The sequence below is a fragment of the Pan paniscus genome, chromosome 3, assembly GCF_029289425.2.
Source record: "Pan paniscus chromosome 3, NHGRI_mPanPan1-v2.0_pri, whole genome shotgun sequence".
In the NCBI taxonomy this organism is placed as follows: domain Eukaryota; kingdom Metazoa; phylum Chordata; class Mammalia; order Primates; family Hominidae; genus Pan; species Pan paniscus.
In genome coordinates this window covers 172,085,921-172,107,336 of record NC_073252.2, presented here as the reverse complement: position 1 = coordinate 172,107,336, position 21,416 = coordinate 172,085,921, and the positions used below count along the sequence as shown (strand labels likewise).

The window sequence follows — 21,416 nt, the reverse complement described above, 5'->3', positions numbered from 1 at the left end:
AAAAAAGAATGAAAGGAAGGAACAAAGCCTCCAAGAAATATTGGACTATATGAAAAGACCAAACCTACGATTGATTGGTGTACCTGAAAGTGATGAGGAGAATGGAACCAAGTTGGAAAACACACTTCAGGATATTATCCAGGAGAACTTCCCCAACCTAGTAAGACAGGCCAACATCCAAATTCCGGAAATACAGAGAACACAACTAAGATACTCCTCAAGAAGAGGAACTCCCCCGTCTCTACTAAAAATAGAAAAAATTAGCCGGGTGTGGTGGCGGGCGCCTGTAGTCCCAGCTACTCGGGAGGCTGAGGCAGGAGAATGGCGTGAACCCAGGAGGCGGAGCTTGCAGTGAGCTGAGATCGGGCCACTGCACTCCAGCCTGGGCGAAAGAGCAAGACTCCGTCTCAAAAAAAAAAAAAAAAAAAAAAAAAAAAAAAAAAAAAAAAAAAAGAAGAGGAACTCCGAGACACATAATCATCAGATTCACCAAGGTTGAAATGAAGGAACAAATGTTAAGGGCAGCCATAGAGAAAGGCCAGGTTACCCACAAAGGGAAGCCCATCAGACTAATAGCGGATCTCTCTGGAGAAACCCTACAAGCCAGAAGAGAGTGGGGGCCAATATTCAACATTTTTAAAGAAAAGAATTTTCGACCCAGAATTTCATATTCAGCCAAACTAAGCTTCATAAGTGAAGGAGAAATAAAACCCTTTACAGACAAGCAAATGCTGAGGGATTTTTGTTACCACCAGGCCTGCCTTATAAGAGCTCCTGAAGGAAGCACTAAATATGGAAAGGAAAAACTGGTACCAGCCACTCCAAAACACATACCAAAATATAAAGACAAACAACACTATGGAGAAACTGCATCAACTAATGAGCAAAATAACAAGCTAGCATCAAAATAACAGGATCAAATTCACACATAACAATATGAACCTTAAATGTAAAAGGGCTAAATGCCCCAGTTAAAAGACACAGACTGGCAAATTGGATAAAGAGTCAAGACCCATTGGTGTGCTGTATTCAGGAGACCCATGTCACGTGCAAAGACACACATAGGCTTAAAAGAAAGGGATGGAGGAATATTTACCAAGCAAATGGAAAGCAAAAAAAAAGGAGGGGTTGCAATCCTAGTCTCTGATAAAACAGACTTCAAACCAACAAAGATCAAAAAAGACAAAGAAGGGCATTACATAATGGTAAAGGGATCAATGCAACAAGAAAAGCTAACTATCATAAGTATGTATGCACCCAATACAGGAGCACCCAGGTTTATAAAGCAAGTTCTTAGAGACCTACAAAGAGACTTAGACTCCCACACAATAACAGTGGGAGACTTTAATGCCCCACTGTCATTATTAGACAGATCAACGAGACAGAAAATTAACAAAGATATTCAGGACTTGAACTCAGCTCTGCACCAAGTGGACCTTACAGACATCTATAGAACTCTCCACCCCAAATCAACAGAATATACATTCTTCTCAGCAGCACATCACACTTATTCTAAAATTGGCCACATAATTGGAAGTAAAACACTCCTCAGCAAATGTAAAAGAACAGAAATTATAACTGTCTCTCAGACCACAGTGCAATCAAATTAGAACTCAGGATTAAGAAACTCACTCAAAACCAGATAACTACATGGAAACTGAACAACCTGCTCCTGAATGCCTACTGGATAAATAATGAAACTAAGGCAGAAATAAATAAGTTCTATGAAACCAATGAGAACAAAGACACAACATACCAGAATCTCTGGGACACAGCTAAAGCAGTGTTTAGGGGGAATTTATAGCACTAAATGTCCACATGAGAAAGCAGGAACGATCTAAAATTGACACCCTAACATCACAATTAAAATAACTAGAGAAGCAAGAGCAAACAAATTCAAAAGCTAGCAGAAGAAAAGAACTAACTAAGATCAGAGCAGAACTGACAGAGATAGAGACATGAAAAACCCTTCAAAAAAAAATCAATGAATCCAGGAGTGGTTTTTTGAGAAGATTAACAAAATAGACCACTAGCCAGACTAATAAAGAAGGAAAGAGAGAAGAATCAAATAGACACAATAGAAATGATAAAGGGGATATCACCACTGATTCCACAGAAATATAAACTACCATCAGAGAATACTTTAAACACCTCTACACAAATAAACTAGAAAATCTAGAAGAAATGGTAAATTCCTGGACACATAAACACCCTCCCAACCTCCCAAGACTAAACAAGGAAGAAGTCAAATCCCTGAATACACCAGCAACAAGTTCTGAAATTGAGCCAGTAATTAATAGCCTACCAACCAAAAAAAGCCCATGTCCAGACAGATTCACAGCCAAATTCAAAGAGGAGCTGGTACCACTCCTGAAACTATTCCAAACAATAGAAACAAAGAGGGACTCCTCCCTAACTTTTTTTATGACTCCAGCATCATCCTGATACCAAAACCTGGCAGAGACACAACAACAACAACAAAAAGAAAGTTTTAGGCCAATATCCCTGATGAACATCAATGCGAAAATGCTCAATAAAATACTGGCAAACTGAATCCAGCATTACATCAAAAAGCTTATCCACCATGATCAAGTTGGCTTCATCCCTGGGATGCAAGGCTGGTTCAACATACACAAATGAATAAACGTAAGCCATCACATAAACAGAACCAATGACAAAAACCACATAAGTCTCTCAGTAGATGTAGAAAAGGCCTTCAACACCCTTTCATGCTAAAAACACTCAATAAACTAGGTATTGATCGAACATATCTCAAAATAATAAGAGCTATTTATGACAAACCCATAGCCAATATCATACTGAATGGGCAAAAGCTGGAAGCATTCCCTTTGAAAACTGGCACAAAGGCTGGGCGTGGTGGCTCATGCCTATAATCCCAGCACTTTGGGAGGCCAAGACGGGCAGGTCACAAGGTCAGGAGTTCAAGGCCATCCTGGCCAACATGGTGAAACCCTGTCTCTACTAAAAATACAAAAAATTAGCTGAGCGTAGTGGCGAGTTCCTGTAATCCCAGCTACTCAGGAGGCTGAGGCAGGAGAATTGCTTGAACTCTGGAGGCAGAGGTTGCAGTGAGCCGAGATTGTGCCATTTCTCTCCAGCCTGGGCAACAGAGTGAGACTCCATCTCAAAAAAAAAAAAAAGAAAAGAAAAGGAATTTTAAAATATGTATCATTCTTTTTAACCAATGGCTCTGGACCAACTGGCATGCAAGTGCAAAAAAATGAACCTAGACATAAACCTTTCACTCTTTGCAAAAAACTCAAAATAGATCAGAGACCTAAATGTAAAACATAAAATTATAAAGTTCCTAGAAGATAACATAGGAGAAAATCTAGTTGATCTTGGGTTTGGTGATGAGTTTTTATCTACAACCCCAAAGGCACAATTCATGAAAGAAAGAAATGATAAGCTGGATTTGATTAAAATTAAAAATGCCTGCTCTATTAAAGCCCACTGCCAAGAAAATGAAAGATAAGCCACAGACTGGAAAAAAATATTTGCAGAAGACATACCTAACAAAAGGCTGTTACCCAAAATATACAAAGAAGTCTTAACATTCAAAGATATGAAAACAAACAGTAAAAATGGGCCAAAGACCTTAACAGACATCTTACCAAAGAAGACATATAGATGGTAAATAAGCATAAGAAAAGATGCCTTACAGTATAAGTCATCAGAAAAATGCAAATGAAAACAACAACGAGATACACACCTATTAGAATAGCCAAAATTCAGAACACTGACAACACCAAATGCTGAAAAGTTTATAAAGTAATAGGAACTCTCATTCACTGATGGTGGGAATGCAAAATGGGACAGATGCTTTCAAAGACAGTTTGATAGTTTCTTACAAAACTAAACGTGGTTACTGTACAATCCGCAATCATGCTGCTTCGTATTTAGCACAAAAAATAAAAAACTTTTATCCACACAAGAACCTATGCATGGATGTTTATAGCTGGTTTATTCATAATTACCAAAACTTGGAGGCAATTAAGATGTCCTTCAGCAGATGATGGATAAATAAACTGCTGTACCTCCAGATAATGGAATATTATTTGGTGTTAAAAAGAAAGAAACTACCACGCCATGAAAAGACATAGAAGAAATTCAGATGCACATTACTAAGTAAAAAAAAAGCCAATCTGAAAAGGCGACATATTGTATGATTCCATACTATATATTACCAATATAACATTTTGGTAAAGACAAATTATACAGACAGTAAAAAGTAAAAGGCAAAATTATAGAGACAGTAAAAAATCTGGAAAGGCTATATACTGTATGATTCCATACTGTATGTTACCAATATAACATTTGGTAAAGGCAAAATTATAGAGACAGTAAAAAGAATAGTTGTTGCCAAGGGGTTTGGGGAAGGAGGGATGAATAGGTGGAGAACAGAGGATTTCTAGGACAGTGAAAATACTCTGTATGATACTATAATAATGGATACATGTCATTCATATCCACATTTGTCCAAACTCATAGAACGTCCAACACCAAAAACAAAATTAAAAAAACACCCTAAAATATAGACTCTGAGTGACGATAATGTATCAATGTAGTTCCATCAGTTGTAATAAATGTACCACTTTGGTGGAGGACTTTGATAATGAGGGAGCTATCATGTGTGTGGGCAGGAGGTATATGAGATAACTCTGTACCTTCCTCTCAATTTTGCTGTGAAGCTTAAACTGCTCTAAAAATTGTCTATAATTTAAAAAACATTGAAAAAAATAAAAATTTACTCTCTTCGATTCAGCTATTCTATTTCTGAGAATTTAACTGTGATTGTCTTTTGATGTGTCAACCTGGCTAGATTACAGTTCCCACTTACAAACACTTAGGTAGGTGATGCTATGAAGATATTATTTTTTAGATGTGATTAAGGTTTGTAATAAATTGGCTCTAGTAAGGGAAATTATTGAATATCATAGGTAATATGTGTAAGTCTTATTCAATCAGTTAAAATTAAATGCAGAGTTAGGCTTCTTTGAAGAAGCATTTCTGCCTGTAGGTACCAGTTTCCCCCCTCCCCTCCCCTCCCCTCCCCTCCCTCCCTTCCTTCCTTATTTTTTCTATACAGAGTCTGGCTTTGTTGACCAAACTGGCCTGGAACTCCTGGCTTCAAGCAATCCTCCTGATGAAGTCAGATATTATAAAGGAAGAGATAAGCACTCTGAATTTTCAAATACTTTTTGGTACTAAGGTCTAATAACTTGCCTTTACTCAAGTTACAGTTTGTGAGACATTATATAGAGTGACTAGTAAATGATTACCATAACAAGCACAATCAGTCAGCAAGATAAATACATAGAAAGCACAGATAAGATAGTTACTATGATTCTGCTTGGTGAACAACTGCCTGAAATTAGATTTTCAGCAGAATTTTTTTCTATCAAAATGAACCATAATTTAAGTGGTTATAATAGGCATATATTTTAATGCTTGTATATCTGACTTCTATACAAAATTAATGCTTCTCACTACCCCGTTATTCTCATCACCCCATTTGTGAGTGTTCTGGCAGGTCTTTGCATATGCCTCTGAACATATCTTTCTTCTCTCCTAAGCTATCAGAGGAGTCAGGGAAAAAAAGATATAGATGAAATAAGAGCTATATACCCATGAGATGATTTAAGTAGTTAAATCAATATGGAGTATATACAGAGAAAGGTATGAAATGAATTCCCCACTTTCTTCTATGATTTGGTCAATGAAGATAAAAACTTGGTAATATACCTTAGTCCTAGCTGCCACATTCAGTTGCTTAATATCTAATCTATTATCACTACTTAAAACATATTTTGTATACCCATTTATAGACACATCAAATCTAAAGCAAATAGCTCAATAGCAGAAACCACTGTTTTATGTTTTCTAAGAATTATACTACCCTTCTTTGTTTATCAAAAGATTTACTGGGCAAATATGTATATATGCATAGGAATATTGATATATCTCAATAGGTCAAATCCACAAATACGTAATTTAAAGGCACAAGAATCTTGATAACAAAGATTCACAACACAACATCAGTGTTTGGTATCCAGATACCAAATTCTGCTTGCCTTCTGTCTCTGGATCATGGAGTGACTACAGATTTTCAGATCTGGAAGGACTAGAAGTTTGGAAGATTCTGAGATCATAAAGCAGGGTTTAGGTTAAGAATGTCATGCAATGCATCTGTATGCCTCCCTCCCCCAGTGCTCCTTGGGGCACCAGGTCCTTTGAAAGGGCATCATCCTGGTGAGGGTATGCTCTTTGGTAAGCAATCCTGAACTCTATGAGATCATAATCATCATTTTATACAAAAATTCTGGAAGAAGTCAATAAACTTTGGCAATGTGCTATGGGCATATGAGCTTATTAGAGAAAATGTAGTGATTGTGAAGGGCTGATGACAATTCTGAATCCTCTTCTTTATGGCCATCTGTTTTCATTTATATTCAGTTGTTCATCTGTTATTCATTCAAGAAGGTTTATTAGTAGCCTAGACATATTTAAGTAGTTGAATCATTGAGTCTACATAGAAAGTTAATAATATGAAGCTGAATCATTGAATCTACGTAGAAAGTTAATAATATACTCAATGATCAGTGATATGGTTTGGCTATGTCCCCACCCAAATTTCATCTTAAATTGTAGTTCCCATAATTCCCACATGTTGTGGGAGGAATGTGGTGGGAGGTAATTGAATCATGGGGACAATTACCTCCATGCTGTTCTTGTGATAGTGAGTGAGTTCTTACGAGATCTGTTGGTTTTATAAGGGGCTTTTCCCCTCCTTCACTTTGCACTTCTCCTTGCTGCTGCCATATGAAGAAGGACATGCCTGCTTTCCCTTCCGCCATGATTGTAAGTTTCCTGAGGCCTCCCTAGCCATGCTGAACTGTGAGCAAATTAACCTCTTTCCTTTATAAATTATTCAGTCTTTATTATGTCTTTATTAGCTGCGTGAGAACGGACTAATAGAGTCAGAAAAGATTAAAGTTAAAAGATAAAAGATTATATTCTGCTTGTTATATATTCTGCATGTATATATGTGTACTAGAACTGGAACATTTTGTTATAGTATCATAAATGGATAAAGACAATGAGGATATGGAGCAACTATACTCTCACACGCTGCTGATAGGAATTGTACGACTACTTTCGGAAACAGCTTGGCAGTTTCTTTGAAATTTAAGTATACACTTACCTCCTAGAAATTTACTCGAGAGACTTGTATACTTCAAATCAAAAATAAAATTCTAAGCCCCCAAACATTCTGAATGGACCTCTCCTCTCAGCCAAGGGCATTCCAAAGTTAACCTGTAAAACTAGTTCAGGCCATGATGGGAAGGAGAAGTCAGACGTGCCTCAATACCATTAACATCAACACAGACCTTAAAACTGATAGAAAAGGCTCTTTAAGTCTGATAAGAAACATTTACAGTCTATTCTCTCTGAAGCCTGCTACCTGGAGGCTTCATCTGGACGATAAAACCTTGGTCTCCACAACCCTTTATTGTAACCCAGACATTTCTTTCTACTGATTCCAGGTCTTTATTTTAATTTTACTTTTCTTAAAACTCCCACGACAGATTAGATTCCAGGTCTTTATATAACTCAACCAACTGCCAATCAGAAAAATCTTTGAATCAGTCTATGACCTGGAAGCCTCCACATCCTGTTGTCCTACATTTCGGGACCAAACCAATGTACATCTTACATGTACTGATTGATGTTTTTTGTCTCCCAGAAATGTGTAAAATCCAGTTGTAGCCTATCACTTTGGGCACATGTCATCAGGACTTTCTGAGGCTGTGTCAGGGGCGCGTCCTTAACTTTGGCAAAATAAACTTTTAAATTGATTAAGACTTGTCTCAGGTACTTTTTGGTTTACAATACCAATGTTAATAGCAGCTTTATTTCTAAAAATCAAAAATTGGAAACAATCCAAATGTCATCAACAAGTGAATGGATAAACAAATTATGGTACATCCATGTGTGACGTACTATTTGGCAATAAAAAGATATGAATGCATGCAACAATGTGGATAAATCTCCACATCATTGTGCTGAGTACACACTGTATGATTTCATTCATACAAAACTCAAGAAAATGAAAAGAAATCTATAGTGACAGAAATTAGATCAGCATTTGCCTCAGGATGGAGCTAGAGAGAGAAATAAATTTAAAAAGAACTTAAAGATACTTTTGGGGTGATAGAGTTGATCATCTTGATGGTTGCAATGGTTCTAAAACAGACCAAACTTTATATATTCAATATGTAAAGTTTGATTACATCTCAAGTAAGCCATTTTTTAAAAAAGACTCCAAGTTCAAGCCCTGCTGACTGGAAGCACTGTAGTGCTATATGTAGAAATAAGAGGGTAATATAACAGGAGAAAAGGTTGACTTGGTGGTAAATTTGCTTCCCATTTCAAACATTTTGAATTTGAAGTGGCCATCTGCAGCAAGGAGAAATGAAAATCTAGAGAATGGGAAAGAGTTCAAAGCTCAAAGAAAAGATGTACTAGCAATCCTCATAGAAGCATAAAAGCTTAGGGCTGGCTGGGCACCGTGGCTCACGCCTATAGGCCCAGCACTTTGGGAGGCTGAGGCGGGTGGATCACAAGGTAAGGAGATGGAGACCATCCTGGCCAATATGGTGAAACCCCGTCTCTACCAAAAATACAAAAATTAGCTGGGTGTGGTGGCGCATGCCCGTAATCCTAGCTACTTGGGAGTCTAAGGCAGGAGAATCACTTGAACCAGGGGGTCGGAGGTTGTGGTGAGCTGAGATCACATCACTGCACTCAAGCCTGGTGACAGAGCTAGACTCCATCTCAAAAAAAAAAAAAAAGAAAAAGAAAAAACCTTACGGTTGGCCTGGCACAGTGGCTCACACCTATAATCCCAGCACGTTGGGAGGCCAAGGTGGGCAGATCACAAGATCTGAAGATCGAGACCATCCTGGCTAACACAGTGAAACCCCGTCTCTACTAAAAATACAAAAAATTAGCCAGGCGTGGCAGGCACCTGTAGTCCCAGGTACTTGGGAGGCTAAGGCAGGAGAATTACTTGAACCCGGGAGTTGGAGGTTGCAGTGAGCCAACATGGTGCTGCTGCACTCCAGCCTGGGCGACAGAGCAAGACTCAGTCTCAAAAAAAAAAAAAACAAAACAAACAAAAAACATGGCTTAGGGATGAGGGAGATGAGAACTGAAAAAGAGATTGAATTCCAAATATTAGGACCATCAAGTTAGAAAAGTACAAGGAAAAACAAACCTTTAGGAAACTGAGAAAGGTGTTAGGCCAGTGGCAAAATCAGGAAACCACTGTTTCATGAAAGCCATGGGAGAAGAGGGATGTGACAAGGAAGACGAGGTGGCCGACATCAGGCAAGCAGTGCAAACGAGGTGAAGGATGAGGACTGACAAACAGCAGTGGGTTTGGTGATTAGAAAGCCACCAACAATTCCCTTGGGAAATATTTTTTTAAAGTAGACAAAAAGTTATCAAAAAGTATGTTAATCTCACTATTTTTTATAAAATCAAAAATTAAAAACAACACAAAAGTCTAATAAGAGAGGAAACAAATTATGTCACATTTGTACCAAGAAATATTTTGTAGCAATTAAAATATTTATGAAGAATTTTTTGCGATATGGAATTGATGATGAGGTAAAATTTAGGAATCAAAATTGTTTGTGTATATATGTGTCTGTATATGTGTAGGTGTGCATTTGCATATATATAATGATATATAGAAAAAATGAATGCGAGGTAATATGAGAAAATAACAGTACTTACACTTCACAGTAGTGAGATTATAAATGATGGTTTCACATATCTTTTTATTTTTTCTGTACTTTCTGCAAATATTATCTTTTTTAATAAACTATTTTATCATTATAATACAAATGTTTGATATATCAAAAAATATACGTGAATTTGGCTGGGTGCAGTGGCTCAGACCTGTAATCCCAGCACTTTGGGAGGCTGAGGAGGGTGGATCACCTGAGGTCAGGAGTTCAAGACCAGCCTGGCCAACATGGTAAAACCCCATGTCTACTAAAAATACAAAAATTAGCCAGGCATGGTGGTGGTCAACTGTAATCCCAGCTACTTGGGAGGGTGAAGCAGGAGAATAGCTTGAACCTGGGAGGCGGAGGTTGCAGTGAGCCGAGATTGCACCACTGTTCTCCAGCCTGGGCAACAGAGCAAGACTGCATCTCAAACAAACAAATATATATATATATATTTGAATTATCTGAAACAAATTCAGATATATATCTGATATATATCAGACATATATAATTTTTGTTCAGTAAAATATCAAAAAAAGTGGGTTAATTTTAGAAAACAGAAAAATATGTAAATATTTAAAAGAAAAAGAAACCCATATTCTCATGTCCCAGAATAACATGTTGGTGTATGTCTGTAGGCTTTTAAGATGTTATTCTACATTCTACATAAAGTATTCAAGTCTAGCTTTTGCCTTACTACTGCAGCCATTATCCTTTATACACATGGTATGAGTGACTGCAATTCCCTTGTTGCTTAATAGAATGTTTCCTTTATTTCTCTGTTATCAATAGGTCTGCAATGCATACCTAGGTATATCTAGTTATGTCCTTTATTCAGAATATAAAGATACCAGGTTTTAATAATACGAACATTTTTAAGCCTGCAATGTATATTGCAGCACATTATTATATGGATGTTAAATAAATTAAGTATTGAGAAGACACTTAAAATGATGCTTGGCCTTTAATAAGTGACACATACACTATTGGTAGAAATCTACAAGATATACACAGCCAGACGTGGTGGCTCAATACTGTAATTCCAACACTTTGGGTGGCTGAGATGGGAGGGTTGCTAGAGATCAGCATTGAGACCAGTCTGGATAACATAGTGAGACACCTCTCTAAAAAAAATAAAAAATGAGCAGGGCATGGTGGCATTCCTGTAGTCCCAGCTACTCCAGAGACCGAGACAGGAGGATTGCTTTAGCCCACAAGTTCAAGGCTACAGAGAGCTATGATCACTCCACTGTGCTACAGCTTGGGTGACAAAGCAAGGCCCTTTCTCAAAAAAAAAAAAAATTTAAAAAAAGATATGCACAACAATAAATAATAAATATGGTCCCCATCTGTGAAAATATAAAGAACCAGGGGTTTGTTAAAGAATAGATTTCTAGACAGAGTGACGAATTGAAAAATCCAAACTGCAGTCATTCCCTATTTTTACCAAATGGCTCTGGAAAGAAGCTGACCTTTTTTTTGAGACTGTTCTTCCACTCTCACTGCTAACATCACGAAGTAGGGAATCAAAAGCAAAAGCACTTGGACTTGCTGGAGAAAATAGCTGTTGTGTCAGTAGCTTTTATCACTGCCTAAGATCCAGTGCTGACTCCTGAGGTCTGTAACTCTCCAAAATACACAGTACAGGAACCACTAAAGGGCACGGCAATGAATAAAAGAAGAATTCTACTTCAGCTCATTTTTTTTTCTTAATCAAAAAGAAAACTAGAAGTCTAAGTTGAAAAAAAAATGCTCACTAGTACACCAAGGTATAGGGAAAGGAAATTTGAGATAAGAAGCAGCTAACCATATTTCCAATTTTAAAAGCCTGGGTCCTAGAAGTATTTCATGTCAATGCCCCAGGCTCACAGATTTAGGGAATATGGAGATATTAAAAGCTAACTTACTGAGCATGAATAAGACTTGAATTAAATGTGTGGTTAAATAATCGAGGGAAAAACCATAGTCATCTGGGATTCAAAATGAAAACCAATAACTATAAGGCAATCCTGATGATTCCAGGCCACTGATGTCAGTAAAAAAACTGCACCTGGACTAAACAGACTCAGCATTGATCAAAACGATGGGAAGGGAACTGAATGTAGGAAAGGGTATTTGGTAACTCATTTTGTTTATTTGGTTTCCATTGCCTGGCCCAAAAGCTACTCTCAATCTCCACATTTAGCTTCCAATCCTAGAGACCATTCTGAAGAGATGAGTTAGTAAGTGAGTTAGTAAGTCATTAGTTGGAGTCTCAGATATGACACCCTTCCTTGTCCAAGAGACTTGATGAACTCTTGAGACTCTTGGAGAGTCTACAAGATTCTGGTCTAGACCCATTAGATTTTGCAGAGATTAACAATTTGCAGTTTGCACAGTCAAAGCTACTAGTAACATTTTAAAGAGAATTTACAATAAGAAATTGATGTGGTTACTTAGCATTAAGGGAGGAAGAGGTCAAGGGTTAACAATGACATTTGAAACACAATGCTGAATTATGCAGTGTAATGGCCTCAAACCACGTGGATTTGAATTCAATTCCTTTATTCATTAACTGTGTGATTTTTGGCAAGTCATGACACATCTCTTAGAGTCAGAAACAAATGTAAAATTACTCACAAAGACACTCCTCTCGAAAAGTGGAGTCTTTTCCCCCATACTTTGAACCTGGTAGGAGTCGTGACTTGCTTTGACCAACAGAATGCAACAAAAATGAGGTTATGCTAGTGTCACGCCTGGGCCTCAAGAGGTCTTGCAGTTTCCATTTGAGAGCTTTTGAAACTGTGAGACTACAACATGAACAAGCCAGGGCTAGTAGGCTAGAGAATGAGAAACTGTGTGGGGAGAGGCCCTGTTGGAGTAGGATCTAGCTAAGGTCTTTATAGACCAGTCAAGCCCCAACTGGCTCACCAGCTGATCACAGGTTCATAGAGCTCAGCCAAGATCACCTATTCCTGGCTAACTAAGACCAAGAACAAGCCAGCTAAGCTGCACCCAAGGCATCAATCCACAGAATCTTGAGTTAAATGATGGGTTGATATTTTAAGCCACTAATTTTAGAGGTAGTGCATTAATCACAAAAGAGAATTGACAGATATCTCACCCATAAAATGAGATAACAAAAGTACCTGCCTCATAGGATTGTTGGGAGATTCAAATGATATAATATATGTAAACCACTTTGTGCCTGGCCAGAGTAATTAAAGTACTCAAACATGTTAGCAATGACTATTATTATTTATTATTGATAAAGATTATCTTGTGAAGGGACTTTTTCAAAAGTATGACAGGTTACGCAGCTAACATGTTATCTGGTAGGCTATAAAATTTCCACTCTGAGAAAATATTTACATCATGAGCTACAGTGCTGCTTGCTCTCCTACTACACTGTCTGAAAATCACTCTGTCTGATAGGGAAGCTGGAGGTGCTCCTCTAGATGACTGCCGTTAATGTAAACATATCACCCAAGAAGAGAGGAGGAAACCTTGTGGTTCTTCTCCCTACTAATCTATCAGCTTATATTCTTCCATCAAATACGCTTTTTGTCTTCTGTGGCATCAAGTTGGACCAAACAGATGTAAGGAAGGGAGGAAGGAGAGCATGAGAACAGTGTCATTAACAAGACAGAGGTAACAGAAGGACCACACAGAGCTCGAGGAGAATATTTTGTTCATTTTTGTTTCACCATTAGATAGGACTCTTAGCCACATTCCATTAAATATTACTATGAACAAAAATGCTCATTTACATATAAGATTTAGAATTTTATTCCAGTGAATCTTCTCATTATGCCCCCAAACCCTAAAATTTGAAGGGTACATTCCTGAAAATATATTCTAAAAAAATACATCCCTAAACCTATAAATGCTGATCAAACACTACCCTTTTTAATCTTCCCTTCATTTTTCGCATAATTTTCTGATTTTTTACAAGGCTTTTCCAGCAATGCATTAACTTTTACACTAACAAGTATTAATGTAGTTCCTGTCTTTCCCCGAAAGGACTATAAAACGGCAAGGCTTTTAGGATTTAAGGCTGGGATATAAATACTCAACCCAGGTGTTTCTAAATCACCTTCCACAATCTCAAACGATGCTATACTTGAAGAGCTCTGGCAAAATGTCTTAAATTGTATTCTGTGTTTGTACCAAGTTATGTTATATCCAGAATAAATGCATAAAATAAAGCAAAGCCTGCTGACATATTTATTTTCAGAATAGGTCTGTCATATGAACTTTATAATCATATTTGAAAATCCAGCTGTGGAAAGGTATGCATACTAGATAAATGACTATTGGGCCTTTGCCAGACCACAAAATTGAATCATATAAAGAAAAATTCTAAACCAATGTTAGAGCAATTCATCCTTTTACGCTCTCTAATTAACCAACTAATTTCTGTCAATATCAATATAACAATCCTTTTTATGCCTATTAAAAATTACAAAAAGTTGACAACATTTTTCTGAAAATGCCCACTAAAAGTGATTTCTAGCTTTTAAAATTCTTGTCTTATCTAAAATGTTTCTATAAATATAAATGTCCTATGTGCCCAGTGTAATCAGTTTTCCATTTTCAGTAAATTCTGAAGAACTCTTAAAATGTGGGCTCAACATCCTGGTGGATTGTTTCTATTAGAAAATGTGTTAGTTAGAAAGGAATGTCTCCATGTTTTCTAGCCCTCAAACCCAGGAAGGTTAACAGGTTCAAATCTAAGCATCATATCCCTCCAACTAGGAAAAAACTTGTGTTTATTACCCCCAAAATACACTGCTTGAGCCAGAGTTTATGGATATGCTCAACTTGAATAATTTTTTCTTTAGCCTAAGGCACACTCTGAGTCTAGCCCCATGTACTGAGTAAGTATCTGAACCAGGTCAGTAAGTGGTTGTGATTAATGCATGCTATGCCTGAGATCTCTGGCAGTTCAGATGTGAAGCCCATAAAATATCTGCCACTTTAAGATATGGACCATTTGGGAAGATACTTTCCACTTTAAATATGTTCATACAAATTAAAGTGAATTTTATTTGATGAAAATTATATGAAAACAATTATATGTTGTCAATTTAAGGAGCCAATAAATGCAATGAGTAAAGCCAAGGCCTATTACATATGGCCTATGGAAATGTGTTTTATAAGATGTGGTTGATGCAATTAATAGAATGAGTCTAGAATGCTGCCGGTGTTGCATGGTCAGAGAATGAGCAAATGCTATCCCCATTATTTTCCCTTCTTTCCATTGCCACTGCATATGTAATCAACAGAGAAATAGAGGTCCTAGGTATAAGGGACTTAATTTATTTTTCTTCATACTGCTGTAGTTAATATGGAACACTGTACCTTTAGCCTACTGTACCAACGGTACAAAAGATGGTCTTTGCCTTGCCCAGCTCTTTCCCTGCTACTCCCACTGTTGAGCTATATCTTAACCTCTACTTCCCTCAGCCATTGTTGGACTCTTTCGCCATTCTGGATTTGTAACAGTTTACCTATGTGTGATCTTAATAGACATTGGGAAGAAGGGAAGAAAGGAAGAATGGTTTACTTCAGCACTTCTGTAATCTTTGACTTTCTCTCTACTGATCTTGTACTAACCTTATGCATTTTCTAGAGCCAATAAAAATATTTAAGTTAATGAAGGAGAGAGCTTCTGTTTTAAGAAAGCATGTGTTTTCTCACCTTCCACAGCCCCCATTTACAATAATAAAGAAATATGAAAGCTATAAACCCACATGAAAAATATGAGTGAGGGGCTATCAGCAGACATTTTGAGAAATTTCTGGAAAATAGAAATTAGACAAACAACTAAGTGTTACCCATGTAGCAGGAAGGAAAAAGTCATCAGTTTTGATATACCCACTAAAAGAGCTGGAGCTGAGGAGGAAGCTGGTTTCCAGGCAGAATTCTGGACTTCGTGGATGAGCTTCACTGAAACATCAGAGTACAGCAGGAAAAGGTAAGCACAGGATCCAAGAAACAGAGGTTACACGCAGGAGAGAGGCCAAGCAAAGCTCTGTGATGAAAGGTATGAAGTATGCCCACGGAGCAGCCAGCTGAGACTGGAACAAGAGGATGTAGCACGACATGCAGGAAAATTCTAGAAAGGAAACACAAAATTATATATTAAAATATGATCTGAATGCATTGGCAGAATGGGTAGATAGGAATTAGAGCAGTGTCAGAGTGTTATTAATATTTCCTCCTCTTCCATAATAGGTACTCTGAAAATAATGCCTAAAGAAGACCAAGCAAAGAGAAATGACAATCATATTATTTAGAAATATGTTGTTAGATACCGGAATAAACAGCTAAATGTTCAGTTTTTTTTTTCTCATTGGTGAGGAGTGATGGCAATAAGAAATCTATGCAATTGTCTTACTTTAATTAAAAAATTGGTAATATAACTATGAGATCTAATTTATGTACTCATTAAAAATGAAAATACTCCACTGTGATGAGCATACACTTAAACAACAATTCCTATAGAAAAGTATACCTTTTATGGATGTAAAGCCATCAGTAGATATCAAGTGCCTTAACCACTGCATATCCTGAAAGCACATCCTAAGAGAACAATAATACATATCATCAAAGATTTACATGTAGATATGTTTACCATGGTACTTTTTATATTAACGAACTTTATAAACCAGCAAAATATGCAATAGGAAAATGATTTAAAAGATTATGGTAAATATTTTTAATAGGTTAATGAAGAGGTTGAGAATGAATTCTGAGAACCCCTGACTATTAGATTATGAGTTGCCTCCAGCTCCCTTGATCAAAGAGAAACAGGCTTTCATGTGCATACTTGGCATAATCCCTGGAGAGAAGTATATTAAGAAAATGTTTTGAAATGCTTCTTTTTAATTAAAAAAATACATGCTATAATAAAAAAGATTATGGTGTTACACCTGGCACATAAAAGATTAAATGTTTGTTGAACTTCTAGGAAAGAATATTTTGTAGTTATTAAAATCCGTATTTTTCATTTGAAAATATATTTAATGATATGGAAAATATTCATGATTTCCATGAAAAGAATAAAAATTACATGTATCACATAATTTTTTTTTTTTTTTTTTTGAGACGAAGTCTCACTCTGTTGCCCAGGCTAGAGTGTAGTGGTATGACCTCGGCTCACTGCAACCTCCACCTTCCAGGTTCAAGCGATCCTCCTGCCTCAGCCCCACTAGTAGCTGGGATTACAGGCACGCGCCACCATGCCTGGCTAATTTTTGTATTTTTAGTAGAGACAGGGTTTCGCCATGTTGGCCAGGCTGGTCTTGAACTCCTGAGCTCGGGTGATCCACCCACTTCGGCCTCCCAAAGTGCTGGGATTACAGGCATGAGCCACTGCACCCAGCCAATCTTCATTTTTAATAAACACAAAATCTACATAAATATAAATAGAAAAAATAAGAAAATAAGATACGTCAAAATATTAACAAAGTTTATTTCTGGGTACAACTTGATCTTTGACTTTTAAAGAAAATTTTAATGACAATAAAATGAATGTGTGTTACTTTGAACAATTAAAAAATGAACATGTGTTACAAATTCAGAACATATTCTGAATAAAAACATTAAAAATATTGTATTTTCTTATACAATCATTTTAATAAGAAGTATGAAAGTTGAAACTATAATAAGTATTCCTGTCTAAAATATTTTGGTTTACATATTCTTTTTGACCTAAGGGTAGAGGATGTTATTTGCAACTCATCCAAACTCATCTTTAAAAATTTAACAAGACAGTTCAGTAGTCTATTTTTACCATAAATCTATCTTGAGAAAGAATGATGATAGCCTGAAGGTTAACATATATTCATTAATTTTTTTTTAACTAAATTAGAGAAGAACACAATCCAAACAGTCTTATCCCTTCTCTAAACCTAAAAAAAAAGTTATGAAGTACCTTTTGAACTTTTCCCCTTTGGTTTCTCAAAGCATAACATTTTTAGTTCCCATGAGTAAAGTACATTCTTCAAGCTATAAAGTGTGAGAACATTATCCTGGAAGCAAGATAATGCTAAAATACCAAATATATTTCAACATTGACAACTTTATAACTTTTATAACTTTGAAGGCATATCAAAACAATTTAAAAACATGTTTCCTTAACATTTACAATGTAAAACCAACTAAAACTGTACTAAGAGGGAAAGCGCTAACAACTTTTCTAAAAATTCTTATAATTAACTCTTATTAAAATGTGTGTGTGTGTCTGTGTGTGTGTCTGTGAGCAAAGGGCTTTCCCATGATATTTTCCTATTCATCCTGAATCACCTTCCTAATAAAATGTAAAAGTATAGGGCCAGCTTGGTGGCTCATACCTGTAATCTCAACACTTTTTCAGAGGATGAGGCAGGAAGATTGCTTGAGGCCAGGAGTCTGAGACTAGCCTGGGCAGCATAGTGAGATCCCAAATCTGAAAAAATACCAATAAAAAAAAATCCAGGTGCAGTGGCACACATCTGTAGTTCTGGCTACTCACGTGGCTGCTGTGGGAGGATTGCTTGAGCCAAGGGGTTCTAGGTTGCAATGAGCTATGATTGTGCCACTGTACTCCTGCCTGGGTGACAGAAAGAGACTCTGTCTTAAAAGAAAAAAACAAAATGGAAAAGTATTGCCATTACTCTTGTACACACTGATCTTAAATGTTAATGGTTTATCATAAGTTTTTCTATGTAACTTCAGAATAGAAACCTATTTTAATTTATATTGTTAAAGGATGATTTAGGCTTGAAAAGTTAAGCATAATTGATAACTTCTATGCAGAATTTAATTAGCCTGAGTTGTAAATTAACAATATCTTTTATATATGTCAAAGTGTTATGGTTAAAAAATCATATTTGTTGAGAAATTCTTTACCATGAGGGAAAAAAATTAAAGAAATAAGTTTGAGTTGCTCCTAAAAATTACAGACAATTTTCTGGATACACCATAAGACTCTAATCAATGCTTCATGGAACTGAAAAGTCCATAGGTAGGCCTGGCTTTGACTGAAGCTTCCTCCAGCATTTCAAACACTGTCTTATAATTGCACTGTTTGAGATATTGGCTTCCTCCTGGATTTCTATGAGGCAGCTTTTCATTCAAGTACAAATCACTGTATCAATTCCAGTCTCTTCTGATAGTTACTATGGAAATACAAAATTTCTTTCTTAGAAAAACTAGCAAAACTTCCTTATCTATATTGAGTTATCTTCTGGACCACTGCCAACATTCTAGGTAACCATCATCTACTCAAAACAGAAATATCCTCTTCCTTTCTTTGCGTTATCCAACCAGTCAGCCCTTTGGGACTGGAATGGCCACATGGCCACAACTTAGATGTTTTCTCCTTTTCCTACTTTTTGGTGGAAATGTTGGGTTCTGGATTGTCTACAGTTCCCCCTTGGTCATCAGATTAATGAGCCAATTGATCCCCTTTCATGCTTAAGCCAGTTTAAGTTAAGCTTTCTGACACCTATTTGGGACAAGTTCTGGGAAAAGGCTATCTTTTAGCTAGTAGTTGAAGTATTTAATTTTAATATCAAATTTATTTTTTCTCTTATGGTTTGTGCATTTTGTGTTTTTTAAAAACTATTTTCCTACCCAAAGTTATAAAGATAAATCTCCTTTACCAGTGTTTCTCCAACTTTAATATTCATATAATCACCTGAAAAGTTTTTAAAATGCAGATTTAGCTTGTAGGTGGTATTGATATTACTGTTTACAGTCCTTTCATTTCTCTTGTCACATTTATGTCTTTAATCTACCTGAAAATGATTGTGAATGGTGTGAAACAAGACTAAATTCATCACACACACACCCCGTCCATATAAATAGCCAGTTATTCCTAGAACTTTTTACTGAATTATCTATCCATTCCCCACTACAGTCAGTAATACAGTATTTGTCATACATCATATTCTGTAGAGTCTGTCTGGGGCCTCTGTACTCTTCAATTAGCCTGTTTGTCTGCCCTACAACAATTGCTATAAAAATTTTAATTATTGTTATAATTGCTACAATTAGGAAATAATTTTAAATATAAGACAAATCCCCCACCCTGTTTTTCTTCCTCAAAGTTGTCTTAGCTACCTTTTCTATTTTTCTCTTCTTTAATATGTATAATCTTAGACTCTGGGGGAAAAAAACTGTCAAGACTTTGAGATTACTTAAATTAAAATTATAATCTGGGTGAGAATTAATCTGTATTGAGTCTTCCTAACACGAAGATTGTATGTCTACCCATTTATTTAGGTTTTCTTTAATATTTTGTTTTTAATTTATATGTTTCATAATTTTCTACATAAAGTTCATGCACATATTTTATTACGTTTGTTTTTTTGGTACCATTTATTATCTGTTTTTTTTTTTTCTCTCTCTCTCTCTAAATATATATATACATATATATACACACACACATACACACATACTACTTATATATAATGTAGAGATATATATATACATATATATGTAAATGTCTACTTATGGCTCCTATCTAGAAGTAAAATTGGTTTGGATATATTGATCTCATATCTAAAAATGTGCCAAATTCTATTAATTCTAAAAAACTGTAGTTTATTTTGGTTTTTCTACATAGCTGTTCTAATTGCTGAAAATCAGTGGTAATGAGAAATCTCAAATGTAGCAAAGCAGACAAAGTAAAAAAAGACAGATTCCATAAAGAAACAAAGATAAAAATAACAGTAGATTTCTCATCAGAAACAATGCAAACCAAAAGACCATGGAGGGCCATCTTTAAATTACTGAAAAGAATGAAAAACAACAAACAAAAAAACCAAAAATCCCTATTCACCTAAAATTGTATCCTTCATTTGAAAATGAAGGTGAAATAAAGACTTTTCCAGAATTCATCACCAGCAACTAGTATTACAAGAAAAGTTAAAGGAAACCCTTCAGGCAGAAGGAAAATTATATCAAGAAGAAATGTGGATCTACATGAAAGAATAAATAGCACTGGAAATGGTAAATAGGTTGGCACATATAAAAGACTTTTAAAAAATTATTTAAACCTTTTAAAAAGATAATGGATTGCTTACAGCAAAAGTAATGATAATGTTTTGCAGTTTATAACATATGTAGAAGTCAATGTTTGACAAAAAAAGGCTTGGCGGGTGCAGAGAGAATGAAAAGTATATTATCGTAAGGCTCTTATGTTATACTTAAAATGAGTAGCACAATATTTGAAGGTAGCCTATATTAAGTTAAATACATATACTGAAAAATGAGTAGTATAATATTTGAAGGTAGCCTATATTAAGTTAAATATATATACTGAAAAATGAGTAGTATAATATTTGACAGTAGCTTATAGTAAGTTAAATATATATACTGCAAATCTTGGAGCAAACACACAGACACACACACACACATACACACACAGTATACTTCATAAGCCAAGAAAAAAATAAAAAACATTAAAAAATACCCAGTGAAAAATAATTCTGGAAAAGAGGCAAAAAAGCAGCTAAGAACAAATGATAAAGACAGAAAACAAATATAAGAAGGTGGTAGATTTGAACCCAACCATATCCATAATCAAGTTAAATGTAAATAATCTAAACATTCCAGAGATTT

At 35.9% G+C, this 21,416-nt stretch overlaps 1 protein-coding gene across 2 annotated transcripts in view; it reads right to left on the bottom strand.

Annotated features, from left to right (window-relative positions):
* Positions 1 to 6,182: 6,182 nt before the first annotated feature.
* Positions 6,183 to 21,416, bottom strand: part of CEP44 (centrosomal protein 44) — a 58,245-nt gene continuing 43,011 nt past the window's right edge. For both annotated transcript variants that reach the window (XM_034959431.3, XM_008977072.4), the window contains exon 11: positions 6,183 to 15,921. In XM_034959431.3, the coding sequence (XP_034815322.2) occupies positions 15,808 to 15,921 (114 nt within the window). In that variant the 3' untranslated portion in view covers positions 6,183 to 15,807. The remainder of the gene's footprint in view (positions 15,922 to 21,416) is intronic.